At 43.5% G+C, this 26,524-nt stretch overlaps 2 protein-coding genes and 1 non-coding gene across 4 annotated transcripts in view; 1 reads left to right on the top strand and 2 right to left on the bottom strand.

The window, feature by feature from the left end:
• Positions 1-930: 930 nt before the first annotated feature.
• On the bottom strand, positions 931-6,990 carry RPL18A (ribosomal protein L18a). The gene is made up of 5 exons (XM_039502398.1): positions 6,850-6,990; positions 5,387-5,566; positions 4,246-4,375; positions 1,746-1,855; positions 931-1,077 (listed from the first exon to the last, which is right to left on the bottom strand). Exons 1-5 carry the CDS (start codon positions 6,865-6,867, stop codon positions 985-987), a joined length of 531 nt encoding a protein of 176 aa, XP_039358332.1. The 5' UTR covers positions 6,868-6,990; the 3' UTR covers positions 931-984.
• On the bottom strand, positions 2,893-3,024 carry LOC120396189. Its single transcript, XR_005593048.1, has one exon. It is a non-coding gene; the product is annotated as a small nucleolar RNA SNORA68 (small nucleolar RNA).
• An 8,354-nt stretch (positions 6,991-15,344) lies between the features above and the next one.
• XPOT (exportin for tRNA) overlaps positions 15,345-26,524 on the top strand; it is a 68,671-nt gene continuing 57,491 nt past the window's right edge. The window contains exon 1 of one of the 2 annotated variants that reach the window (XM_039502367.1): positions 15,345-15,529. The gene's annotated coding sequence lies outside the window, so the exon portion shown is untranslated. The remainder of the gene's footprint in view (positions 15,530-26,524) is intronic. The other variant, XM_039502384.1, reaches the window with a different exon arrangement.

The following is a 26,524-nucleotide window of genomic DNA, read 5'->3' as shown; positions in this document are numbered from 1 at the left end:
CTAGATCATGAGACCATCCCTTTCCTTTTGTAAATGGAATCAATACAGGCACTAGTGCTTTATCCATACAACAGAAAGTTGTAAGGTGTTCTCTTTGAAGGACTCTCAACTCCTAATTCTTCCTTCCCCACTTGGTCCATATTTGTGGACATTCCAGACATACTGGAAGACTTTTCTCCCCCAGGAGACAGTTGAAGGAAGAGACAGAAGGAATGTAGGATTTCTTAACTAATGTAGAAAATTTATAGGGAGAGAATAAATTTTGATTATATAAGTGGTGAGAAGCAGATGTAGGTGGCTGAGTTTAGTTGCTGATTATGTTTTAAATATTGAAAGTGTAGCTATATTTTAGAACAAATTAAATGGAACACTGGAAGGGTTCAATATGCAAGCAACCATCAGTAGGCAAGGCTGTTAACTCCAGGGCTGAGGGTCTTGAAAAATATTATAAATTCTGACATTACGTTTTCATTGATGTGCACAATAAATGTTGACACTAAGGGCACGTCTTCATTAGCAACGTGGCCGTGTAGTCACGGCACCAGCGAGGAGCGCTCCCACTCTACACTGCCACTTTACAGGACTGAAACTTGCAGTGCTCAGGGAGGTGTTTTTTCACACCCTTGAGCAAGAAAGTGGCAGTGTATATAAAACCTAATAGTCATTAACCAAGTGCATAACAAAGCAGGGTTAAAATCCCTTAGACTGAAAAGCTTAAAGCAACCTTAACTATGAACTACACATGCCTCTATATTCACACTTATGTAGCTTTCACATTAAGAAAAATTAAGATGCAAGACTGTCATAGAACTACAACAAGCCTCTCAGTTGGAGTTTAAACTTCTTCCCTCCCGTGGCTGCCCATGCAGTAGTACGTGTTCTCAGCAGCATTTCCTTCAAAACTAGGTCTGGCAAATTAAAGAGTCAAAGAGCTTTCCAATAAGAATTTTATTGTAACACAGAGCAAACAGAATGTTCTTGCATTTAGAAGAATGTATTTGGTCTCTTGGTGGTGAAACGTGGTTTGTGCTGACGACGCAGAACTCTGTGTGGCAGAGGGAACTTGATTTTTGAATCCTGTAAGGGAGAAAGTGATAGTTTTCATTTATATCGATCTTGCAATAATCTGAAATCATATACACTATGGAAAATAAGTCAAATAAGTGAATTAGAAAATTCAACCTCTGACCTTCATATCTAATCTGTATTAGAGATCAGAGCAACAAGCATTTCCATGAATCAAGGTTACTAGAAGCTAGAAACAACTGAAGGCTCCTGTTTCTAAGCTCTTTGGGGAAGGGAATGTCTTTTTATTCTGTGTTTTTACAGCACCTCACACAATGAGGTCCTGGGTAATACAAATATAAACATAACTACTAACACCTTTATATACAGAGCTGCCTTTTCTGCAAGTTAAAATCGGCTTATTTCAATATAGTTGTTTCAGTGTAGCTTTAAGACAGCTCACTCACAGCATGTGAGTACTGAAAGAAATCAAACCGATTTTGATCAGTAGTTTCACTCAACTAGTTCTAGCACGAAAGGACCCATTATTCCAAGTTACAACAGCATACATGCAAGTTTGACTCAATACATCTCTGCTATAGCAATGCAACACTCTACATTTTTTATCAGCATAGTACATCCTGTAAACTTAGTGCAAACTTCTAGGTAAGACAGATTTTGTCCCATCTTGTGTGTTAAAATGAGAACCACCAACCATTGTTTTACTTTGTTTCACTTACATGGAATTGCTTGACTGCAGGTCTACGGCACTTGCTAGCAGCAATCTCCTCAACCTTCATGATCTGAATAGAGTGAGCACGGGCACGATGGCGGGCACCCATATCACGGTCTGTAACATCAGGGTGATATTAACATTCTCTCATTTAGTTTAAACAACACAATTCACAATATTTTTATTTTTTTCATCTCCCCTGTGCAGTTTGAAATTAAGAAAACATGTTACATATAAGCAAACAGAGGTCCTTATTATGAAATTCACTATTCTTGCATATTATATTTAACAGCTGACTTGCATACTATAATTGAAACTGCAGCTTGGTAACACATTTTTTCCTATACTTTCTCCACAGTTATTCTAGTCAGGAGGATTATTAACAGAGGAGCAACAGTCTACACTGAAGCTTTTCATTATAAGTCAGAGGTGCTGACACCTCCCCCATACACCAAAATTCTTCAAAAAAGGTACAATTCTGCATGTGTAGTCCACATTTTTTGGGCAAGAAGCTAGTGAATCAGGAGCTATACTTAAAATTATGGAATACTGGAAGATATAAGTTGGGTACAATAACTATTTCCATGCTTTCAAATGGCTGAGTTATTCTTTAAGTATAACGCTATGTTTCTAGCTTTTTTTTAAAAAAGTCACCAGCTTTAGCATTGTTCAAAGTACTCAATTAATGCAAGAAATATGCAAGGGACTGATAGAACTGAAGGTTCACATTTGAAACAGATTCTCAAAGAAATCTGAGGCCATCTTTATACCTCAAAGCAAGGGCTCCAAATTTTGGTGATCATGTATGAACATACACAACATTAAGTACAGTTTATCCTTTTTGTTCAGTAATTCTGTGGCTATCAGGATCTCAAGTGCTAATTATCAGTTTCAAAAGACATTGCTATCTCACAATATTATTGTGCCTACTACAATGCCCTCAAAGGCAAAACACACATTTCCATATAAATCTTCAGCTTTCAGGAGTTTACAACTCAGATGTGTAAGATGTGCATTCAAGGAATTCTGAACAAGCTCTCAACTATATTTCTTGAACCAGATTAGATATCAAAAATACACATAGAATAGTAAACTGCTGTGTTTAAAACTTAATTTGATAAAATGAGTTAAACAGAGAGAATATGCAGAACGTTTTATGTTGGACCTTCAGTTTCACTTTCAAAAGCATGTCAGCTCTTGAAAGGCGACAAGGTACATATGATATTTGCACACATGACAAGAACACTATTACTAAAAATAATGTTCTTTGGGTTTTTGTGTGCAAAAGTGTTTTAAACACAAAAAAATGCACTAGTATTGTTATATTTAGAATGAAAAAAATATCACCCATTATAGTAACTGCACATGGAATCTGAATTAAAAGGTAGCCCCAGATATCTCAACACAATAGTCTATCAGATATTAAGGTCTACTTGTGACCCTTTGTAAACAGAGCCTAGGAGGTGTTTTTGGCCAACACACCAATTATCTTCTATACAAAAGATTTCAGGCAATTCTGTTCCCACACAAAAATTCACTCTGTTAAAAAGCACAAAGGTATCTTCCACATGGCATGGATGATAAAGTCTTAATATGCTCCATGTGGCCAAATGAAATATATCTCAATTTCCTCACTTTGGTGCTTGTAAGATTTCAACAAGAACATTAAAAAGTAATCAAGTCCAAAATACTATTAAGCATTGTGCAGAAAAGAAGGGTGAGCCTTAGTGATTCTTCCAAAAGTATCATTTTCTGAGGAACCAATAATTTTTATTTTTAAAAACTGAGCACTCAAGTATGATGCAAGAAATAACTAACTGGAAGAGCACCAAACTAGAACTTTACACAACTGTCTAACCAAAACAGCTTCTTTAATTTTTCTAAAATTTAAAAAAAATTGCAGAAACTAAGCATAGACAGTTTTAGAAGGGTATGTTCAAGAGATCTTTAAGGGAATAAGAAATACTGGTTAGGAGGAAATTCTCCAGCAATCACTGCTAGTCTGTTCTTTAAACAGCTTCAACCATTTTAGTTTGCTTTTCAAAGCATCTAGTTGTACTGTTACCGTATTTTCCGGCGTATAGGGCGACAGGGCGTATAAGACGACCCCCTAATTTTATAGTTAAAATATAGGTTTTGGGCCTATATTCGCCCTATAAGACGACCCCCCCCCTTGGGGGGGGGGGAGCCCAGAGCCTTTTAAATCCCAGCCGCGGCCAGGAGTCAGAGGGCTCTGGGCTGCCCGCTGCGGCGGGGAGCCCAGAGCCTTTTAAATCCCAGCCGCCCGGGATTTATACCCGGCGTATAAGACGACCCCCGATTTTTGGGTTTTTTTTTAATATAGAAAGTCGTCTTATACGCCGGAATATACGGTATTTGAATCCAGTCACCACCTTCACCAAGGTTTTCATATATATCTCTCTATTTCAATTTCTCAAATGCTGCGTGAGGTCTTACACATACCACTGCTAAAAGATTATTCTCTGTTCCAACAAATATTTACTTACAGCACTGTGTAACAGCACCAGCAGTTGTCAAGTCCCTGTATTCCCTGTACATGTTGTGGGTTCCACTACGAGAATCATAGCGTAGCCAGATACCGAAGTTTTTCACCCGCAAAGGGGACTTTTCAAATACCTGAGATTATAAAAGTGAAGAAAGAACCAGAGATAAAGACACCACCTCACTGATGCACTGTGTTTTGAATAATAAAACAGTTTGGGAGAACACCACATTAAACTTCTAGTTGAAGCATATTGCAGAATTCTATCATCTTGGGCGTTTTTTTCTCTCTCTCTCGTCATCAATCATGGTAAAGGGTAGGTGAGTAGATTTTTCTACCCAGGTAAGTAAGCCTCTTTCCAAAGGGATAAGGACAGATTTTTCAGAAACAGAGTGATTTAGGAGTGCAAGTCCCTGTTACTTTCAGCAGGAGTTGTGCTCCCTAGTCACTTTTGAAAACTATGCCTCAATTATCAGGTTAGCCCCAAAACTTAGTTTTTTAAAAAAAATCAGATTAAATCTAATTGTTTCAGTTACTCCTATTCCCTCAATTGGAATTTTAAAAAGTAAGAGTGAATGTGCCAATGGCAAAAATGTGTTTTACAAGAGGAAAATCTCACTTTAATATCATGGATTTTGCAACAGGGATGATATAGAATTACAAAACAGATTAGAATTAGAAAGTTTAGATGAATCTCAAGTGACATATACCAAAGTAAACTAGGGAACTGTTTTAAAATTATGATGCTGGCTACTTAAAAATTAAACCAGTTTTGAAAACAGAACTTAGAGCAAGTATTTTCTAAGTAGGAAATAAAATATTAGTTCTATTATTGTATTTTTTGGAAGTGGGGTAGGGACCAGCAGTTGAGCAGTAGCCTAGATTATGTCTAAGGATTACCTGTCATGATTTTGCAGCTGATCCAATGCACTTACTTTTAAATTATTCATGGTTCCCAATCATTGTGGAAAGTAGAAGTTTGATTTTCAGGTACACAAAATGTGACAGGTGAAAAGTTTAATTTCATTGTCAGTGACATGATGAGGTCTTTTTATATATTGGAATGGAATTATTTATAAAACATCTAAAATCCCAGAAATTTCCAAGACTACGTGTTTTTTTTCTTCTTCTTCTTAAGATCATACCTGTCCACAGTACACAATTTCTCCAGAAGATTTCTTCATCTTTTTCAGCTGAGACACAAAGTACCAGAAACGGGACTTGGCAACAACATGATTAGGAGCAAAGATACGCATCCGATAGAGGGGTGGTGTTGGACATTTAGGAGTAGGAAGGCATCGTCCAACAACTTTGTACTCCCTCAGCTATAAAGGAGAGAGAAAAAATGAAAAAAACCACCCTCCAATGTTCAGAGGCGAAAGCAAGACAGTGTTAGTTGTACAGCAGGGCACGAGATCGCATGAGCAGTGATGTAGGAAGCCCACAGCTACTGCAGACAGCAATGTTGAGGCAAGCAGCCTACAGCTGCGAGTCCCACGGATAACAAACACTACCGCCGAGTCCAGCTCTCCTACAGGATCTCGTCAGGCCCTTCGCTTCCGCGAACGCTTGGGCTCCTGAAAGGCGACAAGGCTCCTCTTATTCCCCACGGAGGCCACTCAGGAACACAGGGCCGTCCTTAAGCATACGCAGGTGAGTGCGGGGAGGCTGGGGAAAGGATCGGCCCCCGCACTCACCGGCGGCGGGAAGCGGAGCGGGCTGGTGCCGCGTTGCTCCGCTTCCCTTGCCCCGGCCCCAGCCGCGTCGCGGGGGGAAGTTGGGTAAAGGTGCCCCTCCCCACACCACCACTCACCGGCGGCGGGAAGCGGAGCGCCGCGGCTAGGAGCTGGCGGAGTGGAGCGGGCTGGTGCCGGGCTGCTCCGCTTCCCGCCGCTGCCGGTGAGTGCGTGGGGGATCCCTTCCCCCAAACTCCCTCCCCCGAGCGACGCGGCTGAGGCCGGGGCGAGCGGAGCGGGCTGCTCCCGGCCACCCGCTAATCCCCTGGGCCACTCTGGGCATGCGGGGCCCCAAAAGTGCCCCCACATACGCGGCTCCTACCTCCCAGACCCTGGGGGGGGGAAGGCCTGGGGGTGCGTAGGCACCCAAAGAGCTTGGGACGGCCCCGCAGGAAGAGCAACGGCCTTCGGGCTTTGTGCCCTGTACAACGCGGTCACAGCCGCTTGCGGGACCTGCCCTAACCAGAAAGCCGCAGTTATGGGACCTCGAGACCCGGCTCCCCAGGTCCTGGTCCGGCCCGGCCGCGCGCTCCCGCTATGCCTCAGAGCAAGGCCGCGTCTGTGGTACCTGAAGGGGGAGCGTCGGGGGCACCCGCGGCCTGCGCGGAGAGGAACCCAGGCCCGCGCCCCTACCCCCGCGCCTGAGGCCGGCCCCAGCGAAGGGGGCGCCCGCCGGCTGCAGCGCGGCTCCCCAGCCTCACGCTCTTGGCGGCCGCCATGTTGGCCGCTCGCTCCCGAGGAAAAGATGGGGCGAACCAGACGGGCGGGACCCGCCAGAACGGCCCGAGGACCAGTTACTAGCCCTCCCCACCCGCAAAACGGGCCGAGGCCGCCCAGCCGCAACCCGCTAGGCCCGGCGCGCCGGCGCTTACGGTGCCCGACGCCTTCATGGTGCTGCCTCGCTCGCTGCCGCCCAGAAAAGGAAGGGAGGCCTGCGCTCCAGCCTCACGTCACCCGCCCCCGCAGCAAGTAACGCCCTCGTAATCATGCTAAACGCCTATTGGTTACAAGAAAGACTCCTACTGGATGTAGTATCAGTCAATCAAAGCTCAGCCAAGCTTCGATTGGCCTCTTTAGCAACCGCCATAGCTACACGTTATGCTCCGGCGGCGCGTGGCGGCCCACTAGACTACGGGTCCCGTGTGTTGTCCCCATGGTAATGGCATGTCCTCCAACGTATTAAGCTATGGCCCTGGTAATGCACAGCCGTTAATTCAACACCCGTACCTAGTCCCATTCCGCAACACTGCTATCGTAGGGAGCACATCGCCCGCGGCCGGCCCACCCCGACCAGGCTAGCGCATTGCATGCTGGTCCTTGTAGTCTCGCCATAGGAATTAGGAGGTAGCTGGGTAGGTGGGTCTCGTCTCCTCAGCACGCTGCCGGCTGCGTTCCCTCCATGTCTGCGGGCGGGTGAGCGCTCCCCTGTTCGGGCTGGAGCGTCTTTCATTCCCATGTGCTGAGCGGGGTTGGATTTGCTGTCGCTCTGCCTCAGCACCAGCTTTGTTTTGGTGATGATGCCCCACATAGGCTCAAGCTCCCCAGCCGCCTGGACCGACTTGAACTCCGGCTTTTAGTCTTGTGAATCCTGTGAACAAGGAGGAAATTGATACCAAAATTGGATTTCACAAACTCGGCGCCTACATTTTCAGGGTAAAGGCTCCCTAGGCACCAGTGGTTCTACTTCTGGGCATAGTGCTGCTGTCTTTTTGTAAGCATCCAGATGCCTACCTCCCACCCACCTAAGCCCATAATTAGCAATATGTATGATATGACTTTTAAAAACTAACTTTATATTTGTGGATAATCTAAGCACTATACCAGATGTACAGACACTTTCCCCAACCTATGTATTATATATTCTTTAACATTAGTTTTCATAATTTTTTTAAATCTGTTATCGGTTTAATATCTGACCCACCTAAGCCCCCGAGTGAGCCACAAACTGGGAGGAGATATCCATGATCTGCTTAAGTTGTATGCAGAGCCTGATCCAGTAGGTGAGCTCAAAGACTACATACCAGACCACTAACCAGGGACATGGGAAACCCAGGGGCCATTCCGTCTATCTGCCAGAGGGGGAAAGAAAGAAGATACCTTTTCAAATCCTATCTCTTGGGAGAGTGCTCCAGCCTCTGAGCTATAGATGAAGGGCTTCTTCAGTCTCTCCTGTTGAAGCTGTTCCACTCTGGAAAAATAATGAAAATGTGATTGGACCAGGGGGATCTGTACCTGGGGTCTTCCATCTCCTAGGTCCAGCCAGTGGACTGCAAACTCTCTCTCTCTGTGGCCCACTGACTATTAAGTATTTATTCACAGTGGAGCACTGAGTGGCCCAGAGAGAGAGATTCATAGATCACAAATTCCAAGGCCAGAAGGGACAACATCTAGGGTGCATCCAACGAAGTGGGTATTCACCCACAAAAGCTCATGTTCCAATATGTCTGTTACTCTATAAGGTGCCACAGGACTCCTTGCTGCTTTTACAGATCCAGACTAACATGGCTACCCCTCTGATACTTAACATCTAGTTTGTATAACACCTGTATAACACATGCCATACAATTTCCTCAAAATAGGTCATAGAGCAAATCTTTTAGAAAAACAACTAATCTTGATTTTAAAATTGTCAGTGACAGAGAATCCACTACAACCTTGGGAAATTGTCCCGATGGCTAATTACTCTCACTGTTAACAATTTATGCCTTATTTACAAGTTTAATTTGTCTAGCTTCAACTTCCAGCCATTGTATCATGTTATACCTTTCTCTTCTAGACTGAAGAGTCAATTATCAAATATTTGTTCCCTATGTAGGTACTTATAAACTGTGATCTAGTCTTGCCCTAACCTTCTCTTTGTTAAGATACATAGATTGAGCTCCTTGAGTCTGTCACTATAAGGAATATTTTCTAATCCTTTAATAGTTCTTGTGGCTCTTCTCTGAACCCTCTCCAATTTACCAACATCCTTCTTGAATTTTGGGCACCAGAATGACTCCTACTTGAGATTTGCTTGTTTATGCATCAAGAATGACATTAGTACTTTTAGCTACAACATTTGCACTAGGAGCTCGTGCTCAGCTGATTATCCAATACTCCCAAATCTTTTTCAGTCACTGCTTCCCAGGATAGACTCACCTGTAAGTATGGCCTACATTTTTTGTTCCTAGATGTATACATTTACTTTTAGTTGTATTAACACACACATTGTTTGCTTGTACCCAGCTTACCAAGTGATCCAGATCACCCTATATCAGTAACCTATGCTCTTCATTATTTAACACTCACCCTATTTTTGTGTCATCTGCAAACTTTACCTGTGATGATTTATGCTTTCTTCCATTCACTGATAAAAATGTTAACTAGCTTAGGGCCAAAAACTGATCCCTGTGGGACCCCACTAGAAACACACCCATTTAATAATGATTCCCTGTTTACAATAATATTTTGCAACCTATTGGACAGTTAATAATCCAAATCAAACACCTTACAGAAGTCTTAAGTATATTACATCAACTCTCTTACTTTTATCAAACAAATTTGTACTCATAAAAAAATTAGTTTGACAGGATCTATGTTCCATAAACCCATATTGATTGGCATTAATTACATTATCCTACTTTAATTCTTTATGAATTGACTCCTGTATCAGCTGCTCCATTATTTTACCCAGGATTCATCTCAGACTGACAGGCCTATAACTAATCCCATTTACCTTTTTTCAATATTAGCACATTAGCTTTCTTCCTGTCTTCTGGAACTTCCCAGTGTTCCAGGACTTATTGAAAATCAACATTAATGGTACAGTGAGCTCCTCAGGAAACTCTTTTAAAACTCTGGAATTAAAGTTATCCAGACCTGTTGATTTAAAAATGCCTAACTTTAGTAGGTCCTGTTTAACATCTTTCCAACACACTAGGAGGGTAGAAAGAGCCTTATCAAATATATCTGTCTTTTCCCAAATACAGAACAGAAATATTGATTGAACACTTCTGCCTATTCTGCATTATTTAATTCTACGATTTCCCTCTAATAATGGTCTAGGGAGAATGATTCTGTAGTCCTGTGGTTAGGGCTCCCACCTAGGAGATAGGAGACCCAAGGTCCATACCCCCTTATCCAATCATTCTTTCATTATCCACAGGGGAACAACTTCAAAAGGAGAGACTGAGAGGTCCTAACATCAAACTATCAAACTCAGTGGTTAGTGTACTCTCCTGACAAATAGGCAACCCCCTGTTCAAATTCTTCCTTGCCCTCTGGTAGAGAGTGGGTGGCTTCAGTCTGGGTCTCCCACATCCTAGGTGAGTGCTATAACCACTGGACTAAAAGTTATAAAGTGGGTGATGGCACCACCTCCTCCATTGACTGTTTTATGTGGAGTGAAGCAGGTGCCTAACTCATTTTTGCAAGAAACCCCTAAGCTGCCTGACTCCAGAAGAGAGGTTTGCATTTGGGGATGATCACTTAGCCCTGGTCTACACTATGAGTTTAGGTCGAATTTAGCAGTGTTAGGTTGATTTAACCCTGCACCTGTCTACACGACGAAGCCATTTAGGTCATCTTAAAGGACTCTTAAAATCGATTTTGTACTCCTCCCTGGTGAGGGGATTAGAGCTAAAATCAACATAGCTGGGTCGAATTTGGGGTAGTGTGGATGCAATTGGACGGTATTGGCCTTTGGGAACTATCCCAGAGTGCTCCATTGTCACCGCTCTGGACAGCACTTTCAACTCAGATGCACTAGTCAGGTACACAGGAAAAGCCCCGGGAGCTTTTGAATTTCATTTCCTGTTTGGCCAGCGTGGTGAGCTCATCAGCGCACGTGACCACGCAGTCCCAGAATCGCAAAAGAGCTCCAGCATGGACCGAACGGGAGGAACTGGATCTGATCGCTGTATGGGGAGATTAATCCGTGCTATCAGAACTCCGTTCCAAAAGACATAATGCCAATATATATGCCAAAATCTCCAAGGGCAAATGTGAGGTGTTTACAATGCTCACAACTGCAGCGGTGATCTGAGCGGACTCCTGCTTGCAGTGCTATGGTGTATGCGTGGGCAATTCAGGAAAAAGGGCGAGAAATGATTGTCTGCTTTCACGGAGGGAGGGAGGGGTCCCTGCAAAACCACCCGCGGCTACCTTGTCCATTATCTCAAATTTTTTTAATTAATAAAGAAAGAATGCATGGTTTCAAAACAATAGTTACTTTGTTTCGAAGCGGGGAGGGTGGCTGGCTTTCGGGGAATTAAAATCAACAAAGGGGGCGGGTTTGCATCAAGGAGAAACACACACAACTGTGACTCCATAGCCTAGCCAGTCATTAAACTGGTTTTCAAAGTCTCTGTGGTGCGCAGTGTGCCTTGCTATGCTCTTCTAATCGATGTCTGGCTGCTCAGAATCGGACGCCAGGTGATTTGCCTCAACCTCCCACACCACCATAAATCTCTTCCCCTTACTCTCACAGATATTATGTAGCACACAGCAAGCAGCAATAACAACGAGAATTTTGGTTGCGCTGAGGTCTGACCAACAGCACCAGCAAGCTTTTAAATGTCCAAAGGCACATTCTACCACCATTCTGCACTTGCTCAGCCTGTAGTTGAACTGCTCCTTACTACTGTCCAGGCTTCATGAGCCATGGGAACAAGGGGTAGGCATGACCACGCAGTGCTGCCGGCTGGGAGAGCATCCTGAGGCAGAAGCCTACAGCTCGCATGATATTCCAGGCAGGACTGAATCTCCATGAGATGGAACTTAAAGAAGAGAATGACCTGGGGTCACTCCCATTCGGTGCTCTAAGAGGAAGATAGCCATGTCTGTCCAGGCGCCCCTGATCGACCTCACCGAGGTCTGCCAGGAGCACCCAGGAGACGTACGATGGCTATCAGTCCTACTGCACCATCTGCCGCGAAAGCAAGAAGCTGCTGCTGTGTAGTAATGCAGTACTAAATCTGCCAGCAGCACCCAGGAGATGTACGGTGACGCTGAGCTGAGCGGGCTCCCACTTGCAGTGCTATGGTCTCTGTGCGGTTAACCCAGGAAAAAAGCCGCAAAACAATTGTCTGCCGTTGCTTTCACGGAGGGAGGGGCGACTGACCCAAAACCACCTGCGACAATGTTTTTGCCCCATCAGGCATTGGGAGCTCAACCCAGAATTCCAATGGGCGGCAGAGACTGCAGGAACTGTGGGATAGCTACCAACAGTGCAATGCTCCGAAAATCGACACTAGCCTCGGTAATGTGGACGCACTCCACCGACTTAATGCACTTAGTGGGGACACACACAATCGACTGTATAAAATTTATTTCTAAAAAATCAACTTCTATAAAATCAACCTAATTTTGTAGTGTAGACATACCTCTCTCTACTAAGGGTATCTCCCTGCAACCTAGATTTAGGGTCCTATCTCTCAGAGAGGGGTGGGTCTTAGCACACACTAATTTAGGCACCTCCTCACCTAGCATGCTAGTTTTTGTGGATTGTATTCTAAGGCACTTATCTGTCCCTGTTAATCTTATAGGGAGACTAGTGGCTAACTGGGCATTGTAGATTGCAGTGCTGTTCTGCTGATATTCTAGGTGCCTAAAAGTAAGCACGATACTCAGTGTTGCAACACCTATGTCCCTTCATAAATCCCACCCCTGGTGATTCAGTAAGTGGCATTCTTCTGTTGGAATAAGTACCAGTTTTAGGGTTCGCTGGGCCACTGGAGATGTCATCTTTCAGATTAAACATATCAGTATTCTTATTCAATTGTGGTCATTAAACATTTCATAGTACTTCTTTTTAAGAAAATTATATGTTGCAACTCTAAATTACTCTGCAATATCAGTTTGCTACAATATTCTTCACACTTGTCCTAAGCTGTGTTGTTCCTGCCTATAGTTAATCAGAAATGTCTGTATTTCAGGGGTGGGTGAAATGATCTCCTTAAATGTTGTATAAGTCCTATTTCTGCAAATTGTTGTGCCCATGTGGAACTTGTTGCACGATTGCAGCCATAACCTGCAAATCTCTTTGGCATGAATAAGTGTAAGACATTGATATTGCTATGGTCAGATAAGTTATTCTTTAAATATTTGCATTTTGTTACTGCACTTATTTGTTTTCTCTGTCTTAAACGTTTTTGATCCTGCAAACATGCACATTTAACTGTTAATAACTCCATTGAAATTCTATGCTGGCAGAACATTTGCAGTGTAGATGCCTTTATCATATTTATGGGAGTCACTGAAGTCAGTGGGACTATTCACATACTCAAAGTTAAGCATGTGCATAAATATTTTGTAGGATGTGGAGATATTTTGTAGGCCATTTACTGAACAAGTTTTTCTAGTCAGAACTACAAAACCAACACCACTGTGGAAAAACAAGTTGTATTTTGTCCTGCCTGGCATGTAATTAATATGATTGCCAGCTAAATTCTAAAACTAAACCTTTTACTATTGGTGATTCATGAAGCAGGAAGAACACAACTTGATTTTCTAATTCCAAGCTGAGTTTATTGTGCAGCAGATTAATCTTATTTTGACGTGTAAACTGAGCAGAGAATTAATGCACAATCATGCTGTAAATGAAAATAATTATTGAACTCACGTCATATTTATAGTAATATTTGTGACTATTACCACATTTTATAGGTGTGTATGAATAACTGTTCTTATTTTATAGCTATTTTTTCAATAAACATTTTAGAAAATGGGAATTTTTTTATAAAAAGGGTGTGTTTTGGTATGTGCATTACATTTTTAAATCATACATATGCATGAGCAGCAGGTGAAGCTTCCCCCTGGGGAGGCTAGCCCCATGCCCTGCCTCTTCTTGGCTGGCCCTGCCTCTTCCAGCCAACGTCACACCCCTGCTTGCTGCTCTCAGTCTCCTTCCTCCCCCACCCATGGGCCTGACTGGGGTAAGGAGGCTGAGTGCTTGGCTTCTCTCTGCCATGACCCCAGCCTGGGGCCTCAGGAGGGGGGCCTGAGAGCTTGGTCCCAGCTGGAGTTGAGCTCTGAGCCTTGGCTAAGATCACGGCAGAGCTCTTAGCCTGGTCTGGACTGCTGAAGCTGAGCCTGGAGCCCCTCTCCTCCTGCAGCCCTACCCATGTCCACACGCCATTCAATCCCTTCCTTTGTGGCTCCACCCCTGCTCTGCCTCTTCCATCCCAAGGCCCCACTCACTCTTCTTGCCCCCACATCCCCAGCTGTGGCCCTGAGACCAGAAAAGCTCTGTGCCCCTGCCATGGCCCCGGGGTCATGGCAGGGGGGAGATTTTTCCAGGGGCTCCAAATCCACCACTGCCCCTCCTCCCTGGTGGTCCAAGGTTTGGGGAGGCTTAGGCAGCACCTAATGGAGGCTATCTACATATGCAAAGCTTGACAATGTTAACCTGAACATGCTTCACCACCTATCAAGCTGAACCTACTCAGAAACAGTAACTGATAGAAGTTTCCATCATTTTGCTTGTGCACTTGTATAAAAAGTAAAATTATTAACAGCTATTGTATTTGTGCATTCTTTGTTGATTTAACTATATGAGTTAGTAAATCAGTGTGTTTGACTGGCATCCTAGAGACTGCTCTACTGACAGTTTCTATAAAGATTGTTTAACATATAACTAAGCTTGGCAGAAGTTGTTTTTTATAATTTTGACAGATAAAACTGATGTTTATTTTAAAGAATGTTTTCAATTTGTATTGAATTAAATTTTCAGTTGTAGGAAATCACACAATGCGAAGAGGACAGACTAATTTTTTTAATCACAGTAGACATGGCACTTCAAAAAGGTAAAGCTTTATAACCATTAAACCACACATTGTCAACATCACCTCAAAATACACAAAGTAAGTATCCTTAAGTCAACCTCTAATAAGTTCCCAAGACTACATCTAAGCAGGAGAGGTGGCTCTGTATATTTATCCATTCCACTTGCCAGGCCAAGTTTCTGTGCAGCACCTCCCTTCCCCCACTCAGTTCGCCTCATCAGCAATTACAATGAAGGCTTTGTCAGCTGTCAGAGGCAGAGGAAACCAGGGGGCAAACTACAGCGGGTTAATAACACCCAGATTTATACAATGTGTCACGTAACAGCCGCATTTTTGAGGCCTGTGGAGACCACATATCCCAACATGCCATGCATGCTGCGGAGACTATATATCCCAGCATGCAAGGCGGCGCCCTGGTCTATTGGAGGAGGCAGGTGAGTGTCAGGAAGGGGAAGTACCTCTCGCTCTTTTTCCGGGACGGCTTGGTGCCTACGCGAGAGGGAGCCGCAGAGCATGCTGGGAACTATAGTCCCGTGCTTTGGCGGAGGGGGCGGGAACACGCCTGGTTAGAGGCGCGACACCACACGGTGACGCGCGCCCCGGACACGCAGCCAGCATCACCCGCGCGGCCGCCCCGCGCGCTCCAGTGGCGGCGGCGTCCCCTCTCCCTGCCGCCGGCGGAGGCGGCGCGCGGGCGCGGCGAGGCCCGGCCCGCTCTCTGTGGTTGTGGCGGTCTCGGAGCTGTGGGAAGCGGAGCCGGCGGCGCCGCCGGGATGGAGTGACCGGGAAGGTACTAGGGGAGCGGGGGCCGGGCGGGGGACTCACGCGGCTCTGACTCAGCCCAGCCCTCGGCTCCTGTGGGAGAGGGGCGCTGGCTTCGGCGGGGGCCACCGCGTGTTCGCGGCTGGGTGGGGGAGCGTGTCCCAGCAACAGCCTCTGCGGGGCTCCCTCGCCGCGTTCCTGGCTGGCTCTGGACCGGGCTTTTCTGATGCCGGCGCCTGCCCGGCCTTCTCTCGGCGGCCCAGCAAGGGGGCAGGGCGCTGGGGGGCTCAGCGCCTTTGCTGCGGCAGGCTGGGTCCTCCGCCCGTGCGGCATCGCCGGGGGCGTTGTAATGGGGCAGCGTCACGGGAGCGTCTGACTTGGCCACCCAGAGTCCTCCTAGGCTGCCGCCTGGCCTGCGAGGGTCCTGGGACATGGGAGTGGGTTTTCTTTAACTTGAAAAATACCCTGTTGTGCGTGTGTTACGAACACCTGTCGTCTGCAACAACGTCCATTTCTGTAGAGTTTCTACTTTAAACTGAAATAAATATCTAGCGGTTATGGTTGCAAAGATCACCTTCAAGATATGAACCAGTGAAGTCTCGTTTTCTCACATCTGTATACGGAGTGAAATTAGCCATTCTTCAGAATCCAGCATGCAGTAAGGGAACTGACCATTTCAATGCCCCATGCTCCTTGGCAGGCGCTAGGGTTATTCCTTCTGTCTTACAACAAGCACAATATGTACTGCTAGATAGGTGATCAGAATTTGCCTTAATCCTTTGCCAAACGCTGCAGAGGCTTCATGGTGTAGGGCAGGGGTGTGCAAACTATGACCTGGGGGCTGCAGCTGGCCCTCCAGATGTTTTAATCTGGCTCTTGAGCTCCCATCAGGGAGTGAGGGCTTGTCCCGCTCCGCACATCTCCCAAAAGCAGTGGCATGTCTCCCCCTCCCCCTTATACATGTAGGGGCAGCCAAGAGGCTCCACAGACTACCCCTGCCTGAAGCGCTGCCCCCACAGCTCCCATTGGCCAGGAACCACAGCCGATGGGAGCTTCAGGGGCGGTGCCTGTGGACAGGGATGTGTGCAGAGCCACCTGTCTGCACTTCAGCATGGGAGCTGGAGGGGGGACATACTGCTTCTGGGAGCTGCTTGAGGTAAGTGCCACTTGGAGCCTGCACCCCAACCCCCTTCCTGCCCTCTGAACCCCTCGGTCCCAGCCTGGAGCACCCTTTTGCCCCTCATCCCCAGAGCCTGCATCCCCAGCCTTGAACACACACACACACACACACCTTGAACCCCAGCCTGGAGCCCCCTCCCATACTCTGACCACCTCATTTCTGGCCTCATCTCAGAGCCCGCAACCCCTCCTACACCCCACCCCCAATTTTGTGAGCATTCATGGCCCGCCATGCAATTTCCATACCCAGATGTGTCCCTTGTGCCAAAAAGTTTGCCCACCCCTGCTGTAGGAAGAGAGTGCTGTCACTCCTCATTGATGTGCCAATAACAGATAGGATAGTAACTGATATCAGAGGGGTAGCCGTGTTAGTCTGGATCTGTAAAAGCAACAAAGAATCCTGTGGCACCGTATAGACTAACAGACGTTTTGCAGCATGAGATAGTAACTGAATTACTTCTGTATTTCCCATCCTGAGTTAGGATAATGGGGTGGAAATACCTCATGTCTTTTGCTGGCAGCCCTTTGAGTTACTAAATAATGGTGTTGGTGGTCTCCAAAGGGAAGGAGAGGGATTTGGGGTCTTTTGAGAGGAAGCAATATTAGTACAGCTATTGAGGAGGCAGAGAACTCTATTTTAGCATAAGAAGTTAATAACTTCAGACTTATTCTGTTAAATTTCTTTCATTCCAATGTAATTTCATGTTAAGGTGGCTGATTCTGGTTTGGGAGCCCTTATGATGAGCTCCAGTAAAGTTTTGTGCATTTTTCATTGAAAAGTAGTAACTTCTAACTAATAGTACATGCTGTACTGAGAAAACTACCTTGGAGATTCAAAATGTTGTCTTACATGAGAACTTTATATTATACTGGGGCTTGCTAACAGGAGCACCAGGCAAAAGTACAGCTCTTACATTAAGTAGTGTGTCACTGAAGAATTATTACACATGGGATATTACAACAAATCTGTATTACATAATGTATATGAATAGTTAAAGCAAGTTGTTATTCTAAGGAAATAACTGACCTGTCCAAAATTGCAACATAGGTACATTGAGAAATTGTTATTCCTACAGAATAGTCTGCTAGTTGAGCGTTTCTCAGATGCCACCACCATGGCCACATGTGGCCACCAGCAGAGTTTTGCGGCCACAACAGCCTCCTGGGAGGGGAGGAGGCAAAGCAGTGGCCCCTTCTTGTAGCACCCAGCTGTTGCTCCTGGATGAGCCACCTTGGTGTTTGCTGGCACTAGCAACAGGGATTGGTATCCTGCACCAACAGCCTCCTAGGGGGCTCTGGGTGGTGCCTCTGGAGACACATGGGCTGGTGTGTGGGGCACCATAGGAACCAGGGACTGTGCAGGTGGCTGTTGAGTTCCCGACCCACTTTCCCAGGGATGGAGGGCCTTGGGCTTCAGCCCCAGGGCCGCCACCAGCAAGAGTTGGTGCCTGCACTGAGGCCACCAAAAAATGTGTAGAGAACCCCAGTTCATGCAAGTCTATTTCTAAGACCGAGGGAACTCTCACTTTCTAGTGGCAGCCAAGATGCTCTCAGGAGAGAGTCATTGTTTGTAGAATTAACTATCACTGAAGATCAGACTGAGAGCAGGTCTACACTTGAAATGCTGCATCGACATAGCTGTGCTGCTGTAGCGCTTTAATGAAGATTCTCTATGCTGATAGGAGAGAGCTCTCCTGTTGGCATAGTTAATTCACCTCTGCAAGGAGTGGTAGTTATGTTGGGGGGAGAAACTTAGCTGTTTACACCAGCGCTTAGGTTAGTATAACTGTCGCTCAGGGGTATGGATTATTCACACCCTGAGTGATGTAGCAGTAATTCTATAGTGTAGACCTGCCTTGTCTGCACTAGGAGTATGTCTTCAATGGTGCAGCTTCAGCATTTCTAGTGTAGTACTTCAGTGTAGAGCAGTGGTTCCCAAACTGGGGTTTGTGAAATGTTATAGGGGGTTCTTGGGGGAGGGGGAATCCCTAATGGTGGACAGAGCTGTCCCTAGGAACCCCAGGCAGCATGGGGCCAGCAGTCCGCAGCCTGGACTTCCAAGAGCTAAGCAGATCAAAGCAAGCATGTCTATCACGCTGAGGAGATTTGAACCTCAGGACTCCTTATAAGAAACAGAAAGGGAGGTGAATATTTTTTGCTGTTTTTAAAATTAAATAGGCAGCTAGTACTGTTTTTTAAATTATTATGAAGAACAAGTTTAAGCTTTGTTGTAACGTGCGCTGTTTGCCTGGACTGCTCAAGACCTGAATGCTTGTGTAGGAGGAACTCTTTTGAGTTGGCTTCTTAAATACCTTCATGCTGTTTCACATCTGATACTCCTTGATGAAACATAGGAGCGTTGTCTTATAACAGGCTTATTCAAAGTGATACAAGCTACAAAAGTGAGATCTTGGAAGAGTGTTGCCATTTTCATAATGTATTATTTATTATTTATCATTACAGTATTTTTATTACAAGTGTGTAATAAGCATGTCATAAAACAAATTTTATATTTCCAAGATCACTGCTTTTATAATTTATACTCGGGTAAAGGAGAAAATCCCTGGAAATATTCATTTTTAAGAGGGGGTTTGCAAGACTTGACGTGCTAGTGAAAGGGGTTCACAGGCTGTTAAAGTTTGGGAACCACTGGTGTAGACTACAGTGGTGGGAGGGGCTGTAGTTAATACACCTCCCTGAGAGGCCATACAAGGTTAGTGGAAGAGTTCTTTCATCAACTGAGCACAGTCTACCTTGGGGGTTAGGTCAGCTTAACTGTGTCACTGAGGGGTGTGGATTTTTCACATCCCTGAGCGATGCAGCTTGGTCAACCTAACATTTTAGTGCCTGGCCTAGAAAGGTTTTGCCAGCATAGTTATACTGGCGAACACCCCTAGTGTAGACACAGTTTATATCTGCAAAAGAATTGTACCAGTTCCCTGAATGAAATAAGCCATACTAATGAAAGGACTCTTTTGCTAGAGTAACTGCATCTATGCCAGGACTTTTGCCAGTTTAGCTGTATGTGTTAGGCTTTGGCTACACTTGCACTTCAAAGCGCTGCCGCGGCAGCGCTTTGAAGCACTAAGTGTAGTCAAAGCGCCAGCGCTGGGAGAGAGCTCTCCCAGTGCTGTCCGTACTCCACCTCCCTGTGGGGAATAACATACAGCGCTGGGAGCCGCGCTCCCAGCACTGGGGCTTTGCAGCGCCGCAATTTGCAGCGCTGGAGAGGGTGTGTTTTCACACCCTGCTGCAGCACTGCAAATTTGCAAGTGTAGCCAAGGCCTTAGGGATGTACATTTCCCCCACTCCCCCCAACTCCTAACTGTCATAGCTATGCCAGCAGAACTTTTACGTGTATATTAGGCCTGAAACTGAGCTTAAGTATGCCACTTCCAGAGTTTGATGCAAGACTGGTTAGTTCATGCAAGCCTTCATGGAAGTGGAATAGCTCTGGATGAGTCCTTTAGGAAAGATACCCACCTAGATTTGATTCCTTCTAAGGCTTGGCCTATAAGTAAGATTAATGTCAGCATAGCTGTGTCAGTCAGGGGTATGAAAATAAACCATACCCCTGACTGGCATAACAATGCTGACAAAACACGCAGTAGAGATGCAGTTATGTCAGTGAAACAGGGCTGCTGATGACATGGCTAACATCATTTGAGATGGTAGGGTTCCCACACTGACAGAAAAACGTGTACTACTCCTGCATTTACTTTAATGGGGTATGTGACACAGCTATGCTGGCCTAGGCTCTGTTGTGTAAACATACCCTGAGTAGGGCTGTCAAGCGATTTAAATAAAAAAAAAAGCACGATTACTTACGCTGTTAAACAATAACAGAATACCATTTATTTAAATATTTGTGGATGTTTTCCACATTTTCAAATATATTGATTTCAAATTACAACACAGAATACAAAATGTACGGTGCTCACTTTATATTTATTTTTAATTACAAATTTGTGCACTATAAAAAATAGTATTTTTCAATTCACCTTATACAAGTACGGTAGTGCAGCCTCTTTATCATGAAAGTTGAACTTACAAATCTAGAATTATGTACAAAAAAAAGCTGCATTCAAAAATAAAACTCTGTAAAACTTTAGAGCCTACGAGTCTACTCAGTCCTACTTCTTGTTCAGCCATTGCTCAGACAAACAAGTTTGTTTACATTTACAGGAGATAATGCTGCCTGTTTCTTGTTTACAGCGTCACCTGAAAGTGAAAACAGGTGTTAGCATGGCTCTGTTGTAGCCGGTGTTGCAAGATATTTACATACCAGATGCGCAAAAGATTCATATGTCCCTTCATGCTTCAACCACCATTTCAGAGAACATGCATCCTGCTGATTATGGGTTCTGCTTGATAACTATCCAAAGCAGTGCAGGCTGGCGCATGTTCATTTTCATCATTTGAGTCAAATGCCACCAGCAAAAGGTTGATTTTCTTTTTTCTTGGTTTGGGTTCTGTAGTTTCCGTATCAGAGTGTTGCTCGTTTAAGACTGTCCCTCTCAGATTTTGGAAGGCACTTCAGATTCTTAAACCTTGGGTTTAGTGCTATAGTTATCTTAAGAAATCTCACATTGGTACGTACCTTCTTTGCATTTTGTCAAATCTATCTTAAAATGAACAAGACGCTGAGTCATCATCCAAGACTACTATAGCATGAAATATATGGCAGAATGCAGGAAAAACAGAACAGAAGATATACAGTTCTCCCCCAAGGAGTTCATTCACAAATTTAATTAATGCATTCTTTTTTTAACGAGCGTCATCAGCATGGATGCATGTCCTCTAGAATGGTGGCCAAAGCATGAAGGGGCATACGAATGTTTAGCATATCTGGCAGGTAGATACCTTGCAATGCCGACTACAAAAGTCTTACGTGAATGCCTGTTCTCACTTTCTGGTGATGTAAATAAGAAGTGGGCAGCATTATCTCCCATAAATATAAACAAACTTGTTTGTCTTAAAGATTGGCCAATTGTTAAGACAAAGACTGAGTGGACTTGTAGGCTCTAAAGCTTTTTTGCATTGTTTTGTTTTTGAATGCAGTTATGTAACAAAAAAATCTACATTTACAACTTGCACTTTCATGACAGATTGCACTATAGTACTTGTATGAAGTGAATTGAAAAATACTTTTAAAATCATTTTTGCAGTGCAAATATTAGCAATCAAAAATAATATAAAGTGAGTAGTGTACACTTTGTATTCTGTGTTATAACTGAAATCAATATATTTTAAAATGTAGAAAAACATCCAAAAATATTTAATAAATTTCAATTGGTATTCTATTGTTTAACAGTGTGATTAAAAGTCTGCTCCTCCCCCTCCCTCCCAGAAAGTCCTAAGCCTGCTCCGAGGAGGAGGTGGAGTGGGGATGGGCAGAGGTGGCCCTGGAGTGGAGTGGGGATGGGAAGAGGCGGGCCTGGAGCATCCCCTGGCAAAGTTGGCTCCTGTTCTTCTGGGGATAAGCTGCCGCCGCTGCTACTGTGCAAGTTGCTTCCTAGCGTCCTTGCTTGCATCATTATCTGCAGCGGGCTGTGCCTGTTTGGGGTAAGCCAGGAGCACCTCCCAACCACAGTACAGTACTGTATAGTATATAATGCCTTTTGTCTGCCCCCCAGTTTTTTTCTTGGAACCTAATCCCCTGCATTTACATTAAATCTTATGGGAAAATTGTGTTTGTTTAACATCGTTTCACTTTGCAGTTTTCATGAACGTAACTACAACGTTAAGTGAGGAGTTACTGTAATTAAACATGTCTATTGTGGAAGCACTTTCTAGTTAGACCAGTTTAAAGTTCTAAGAACAATCCTAGACTGTAGGAGGATGATTTTTTAATTTTTTTGATCCAATGTGGCTATATGCTCCTAAAGCACTGAGGTAGCAAGTGGCTCCACATCCTGTATGGTTGCTGCAAGGCTTGTACCATGTCAAAGATTTGACAAGAATGCTAGAAAGACATCCCTTTTAGTATACACCTCTACCCCGATATAACGCGACACGATATAACATGAATTCGGATATAACGCGGTAAAGCAGTGCTCTGGTGGGTCGGGGCTGCGCACTCTGGCGGATCAAAGCAAATTCGGTATAACATGGTTTCACCTATAACGCGGTAAGATTTTTTTTGGCTCCCAAGGACAGTGTTATATCGGGGTAGAGGTGTATTTGAAGGGAGATGAACTAAAAGTTCTAGAACCATTGACTAATGGAAAAAAAAACTTAAGGGGATTAGGTGACCATATGAGTGGTCCTCCTTGTCACCATTCCTGTTAATCAAGCACTAACCTACCTGCACAGAATAGGTGCTCTGAGTAGTGTATTCTCTCATCACTATTCTAGTCTGTTTTTCTAATCATTAAACCTCTGTAGTCAAGGGTCTGTAAGCATTTGTATTGTTAGGGCTTGCCTTCACACAAGTTTTACTGATCTAGTTGATGTGGTAGACTCCCTGCCACCAAGCACTGTAACAGTTTTTTCTTAAAGCATTCCATAAGTGCTTGCGAAAAGGCTATTCAGCTCTTCTGATTTAAAGAAAATGTCATTTTTTATTAAAATAGTTTCTTGTGCAGTAAACCATCTTCTTAAATAAAATCTTTTAGTCCAAGGAGTTACTTTTCATGTTATGGTGCTTGCATTGTCCCAATAGATTGTTAACTATTTGAGTTAGTTACGCAAACTAAAATTTTTAGTAAAGAGTTTCAGGGTGGATCTGATTTAAATCCCTAGTCAGGAAGACTCAATTTAATCATGGATTTCTATATAAAAGTGCATTCTTGTTGGCTGTTATAACCTTAATACATATTCTTCACAACTCAGAGATCAATGTAGGTTTCATTTTTAGAAAGTATACACTATGCGTTTTTAAAGTGATTTATTTTGAAAACTTTTCAGATTAGTTTTACAGCTATATCAGAAAATGAGTGATTGTTTGGTTATTTCATTTACCAAAGGTAATTGAAGCAGATATTTATTAAGTCATTGGGAGGTTAACCTATTGAACTGGAGATTGTTCATGATGAACTATTTGGAGGATTTTCTTGCCATGCTGTATTAGGAGGAGAACATCACCAGACAGATGTTTAAATTGTTTTATTTAACTAAAACAACAATGTTGTGTATTCTGGATTTTTTTCTTCAACAGCAAACATATAATATTTTAACAAAACAAGCATATGAATTCTTGAATTTAGTAAACATTCAGGTTTTTTAAAATCAGGTTTGTTTTTGTTAATGGTTTTTAACTAAAATAGTTAAATGAAATATTTTAAAAAACAACAACAAATCAACTGTCAGCCAGGTCAACATGAGAAACTTAAAATATTGGCTTCTGCAGCTAATTCAGTCATCTTCACCTTCATTTTCCTGTTTGTTCTTAACCTGGAAAAGAAAAACAAGCTTTCCTGCTTTTTCAGGTCCCAAATGATTTCTCAATTTGGAATGAATTAGTCCAAATGAAGAAAATAATATTCTTTCTACACCGGCAGAAGAAGCTACTGCCGTTAAGTGAGATTATTACTTCAACAATCTCTGAATCCAAGTGCTTAACTGACTTCCACCAGTTCACTGGTGTGACTTTCTTACAACATGATCAGCAAACATCTGTTTTTGTTTTTGTTTTTTTTAATGGTTCACTCTTAGCCCTCAAGTTTATTTTAGTTGGTATTATGGAGAGATGATTGCTGGATGTCCATGTCATAGCCAGCTCCTCCTCTTCAGCAGTTAAGATTTGACCCTGGTACTGAGTATTGAGAATATTTGCAAGAAAATGAGCTGCAGATAGTGCTTGTCCCATTCGTGTTTTTTTTTGTTTAGTGCTTGTAATTTAACTCTGTCATTGCATATTTCTCTTTAAGATCTCACTCAGTTCCTTCCAAATTTAAACAGCATCAGCAGTAATACAGCTATTTCCCAACATTTTGTTCAAGGCTACAGAAATAGGCTTTTAGGGTACTCTGCATGTGTTCAACATTTCTCTTAAGCCCAATGTTGAGAACTTTGGCTGTGACAGTGCTATCTATTTTTTTCACAATTTTGTTCACAAACTGTCATCAGATTAGTCCAGTTCTTGATATAGTGCTCAAAACAGCCCACTACTGAGTTCCATCGCAAGTCTTGTGGGAGAGTTAGTTTGGTTCCTCCCACTTTTTTCGGCGCAGCTGCTGCATAGTGGTTATTTTGGAAGTATTTTGCAATTTCAACAACATTAGCCTTTATTTTTGGAACACTGGTCTTTGGCTAGGAGGTGCATGAAATGAGCACTGCAACCGTATGTTTTACTGTGGCTATGTGACATACATGATGTGACTGCAACACTATCATTGGCAGATAACTCTGAAACTATTAAAAAATGATGGTGATTTTGAAGGATATAGAATCCTGTATGTTGAGGATGGATTCTCCTAAACAAAATAAGTCAGTGAAGTTATTTAATTATTATTACATACTGCTCATTTAGTATTACTCATTGCATTCACTGACACTCAGTAGAACTTCAAAGGGGAAATTGTAAAAGGAAGATCTGCCTATTTCAGCTATTTATTTTTTATCACAACTGCATCTAAAATGGTAGTACCATAGAGTAACAACTATATTTTTTGCTCAAACATGAGAATTCAAGAATAGTCCGGAAGGAAGATAGGCAGTCCTTAAGAAAGAATTATGAAATAAAAAAGTTTACCAACCTGAAGATCCTGCATGTTCAGACATGTTCCTTTCATCTTCAACGCAGCTTCCTTCTGAGAAGGAACACTTCTCATGATGATGTTTCATTTGGGCAACCAGGCCTTGCATTTCTTTGTTGCACTGTTTGCATTTTGCACGCATGCCTGTCTTAACCACAGGTAGAGTAACTTCATTAAAATATTCCCAGATTGAGTCTCTTTTACGGCCTGCTGCCATTATAGGTTTTCCCCTCTAGTGAGAGAATGGTATGGTAGATCTCAAATCAATGAAGGCTACACTCAGAAAGACCTCAAGACTTCTGGAATATGCTGCTCAAACAGTTTCACTTTTGTTTTTACTGCCTGTCCCTCCCTTCTCACATTTATCTCCAGACTTCTTCTCCTTGTCCAGTTCTATTCCACCCCCAACAATCTTCTAGTAATTGAACTTTTTGAAACTTTGCACTTTAGAGAGAGGTGTAAGAGATTGACTCTATGTACACAAATTTGCAGAGGGACAGTAGGTTTGAGGTCTGTTACTTCTCACCTTTATATATTTATTTATTTTAAAGCATTTTTGCTGTTAACAGGCATGTTCTCTCTGGAGACACAAACCCACAGTTTGAGAACTGCAAAACTAAGCATCTCTGATGGTATGTTCTAGACTGAGCATTGAGTCCCATTGGGTAGATAGAAAGATTAACCTAAATAATCTATACAGAAGCCCCTGGAGCCCCATAAAATTTGGTCCCTAATTCATGAACTATTGGAACTCATTTACAAAACTTTTCTTAAACATTACATGAATATATTGTCTGATACTATCGAATTAGAATTTATAATCCCTGTTACATTATAGTTCAAAGATTTCTCATCATGGATCTTAATTAAAACTATCTTTAGATAGGTTTTTTCCTCTCAAAGTATTTTATCAAAAAAATCATTGATTTTTTTATCCACCCTGAAGAGTTTTATGTTTGCATCTATTATGGTGGTTGGAGGTTGGCATAACACTTAACTGGCAACCTTTGCCTAGCCTGTGGGAATTTTAAGTCTGAGGCACCTTTATAGCTTGAGCAGTATGAAAGGGGAATAGCACTTGTAGGTAGGGATGTAAATAGGGATGCAGCACCCCCACATTTTATGCAGGGCCCCGTGCCTGGGGT

This window comes from Mauremys reevesii, linkage group 1 (genome assembly GCF_016161935.1).
Source record: "Mauremys reevesii isolate NIE-2019 linkage group 1, ASM1616193v1, whole genome shotgun sequence".
Classification (NCBI taxonomy): domain Eukaryota; kingdom Metazoa; phylum Chordata; order Testudines; family Geoemydidae; genus Mauremys; species Mauremys reevesii.
Note: the sequence above shows the minus strand (reverse complement) of the source record. Positions and strands in the feature narration are given on the sequence as shown.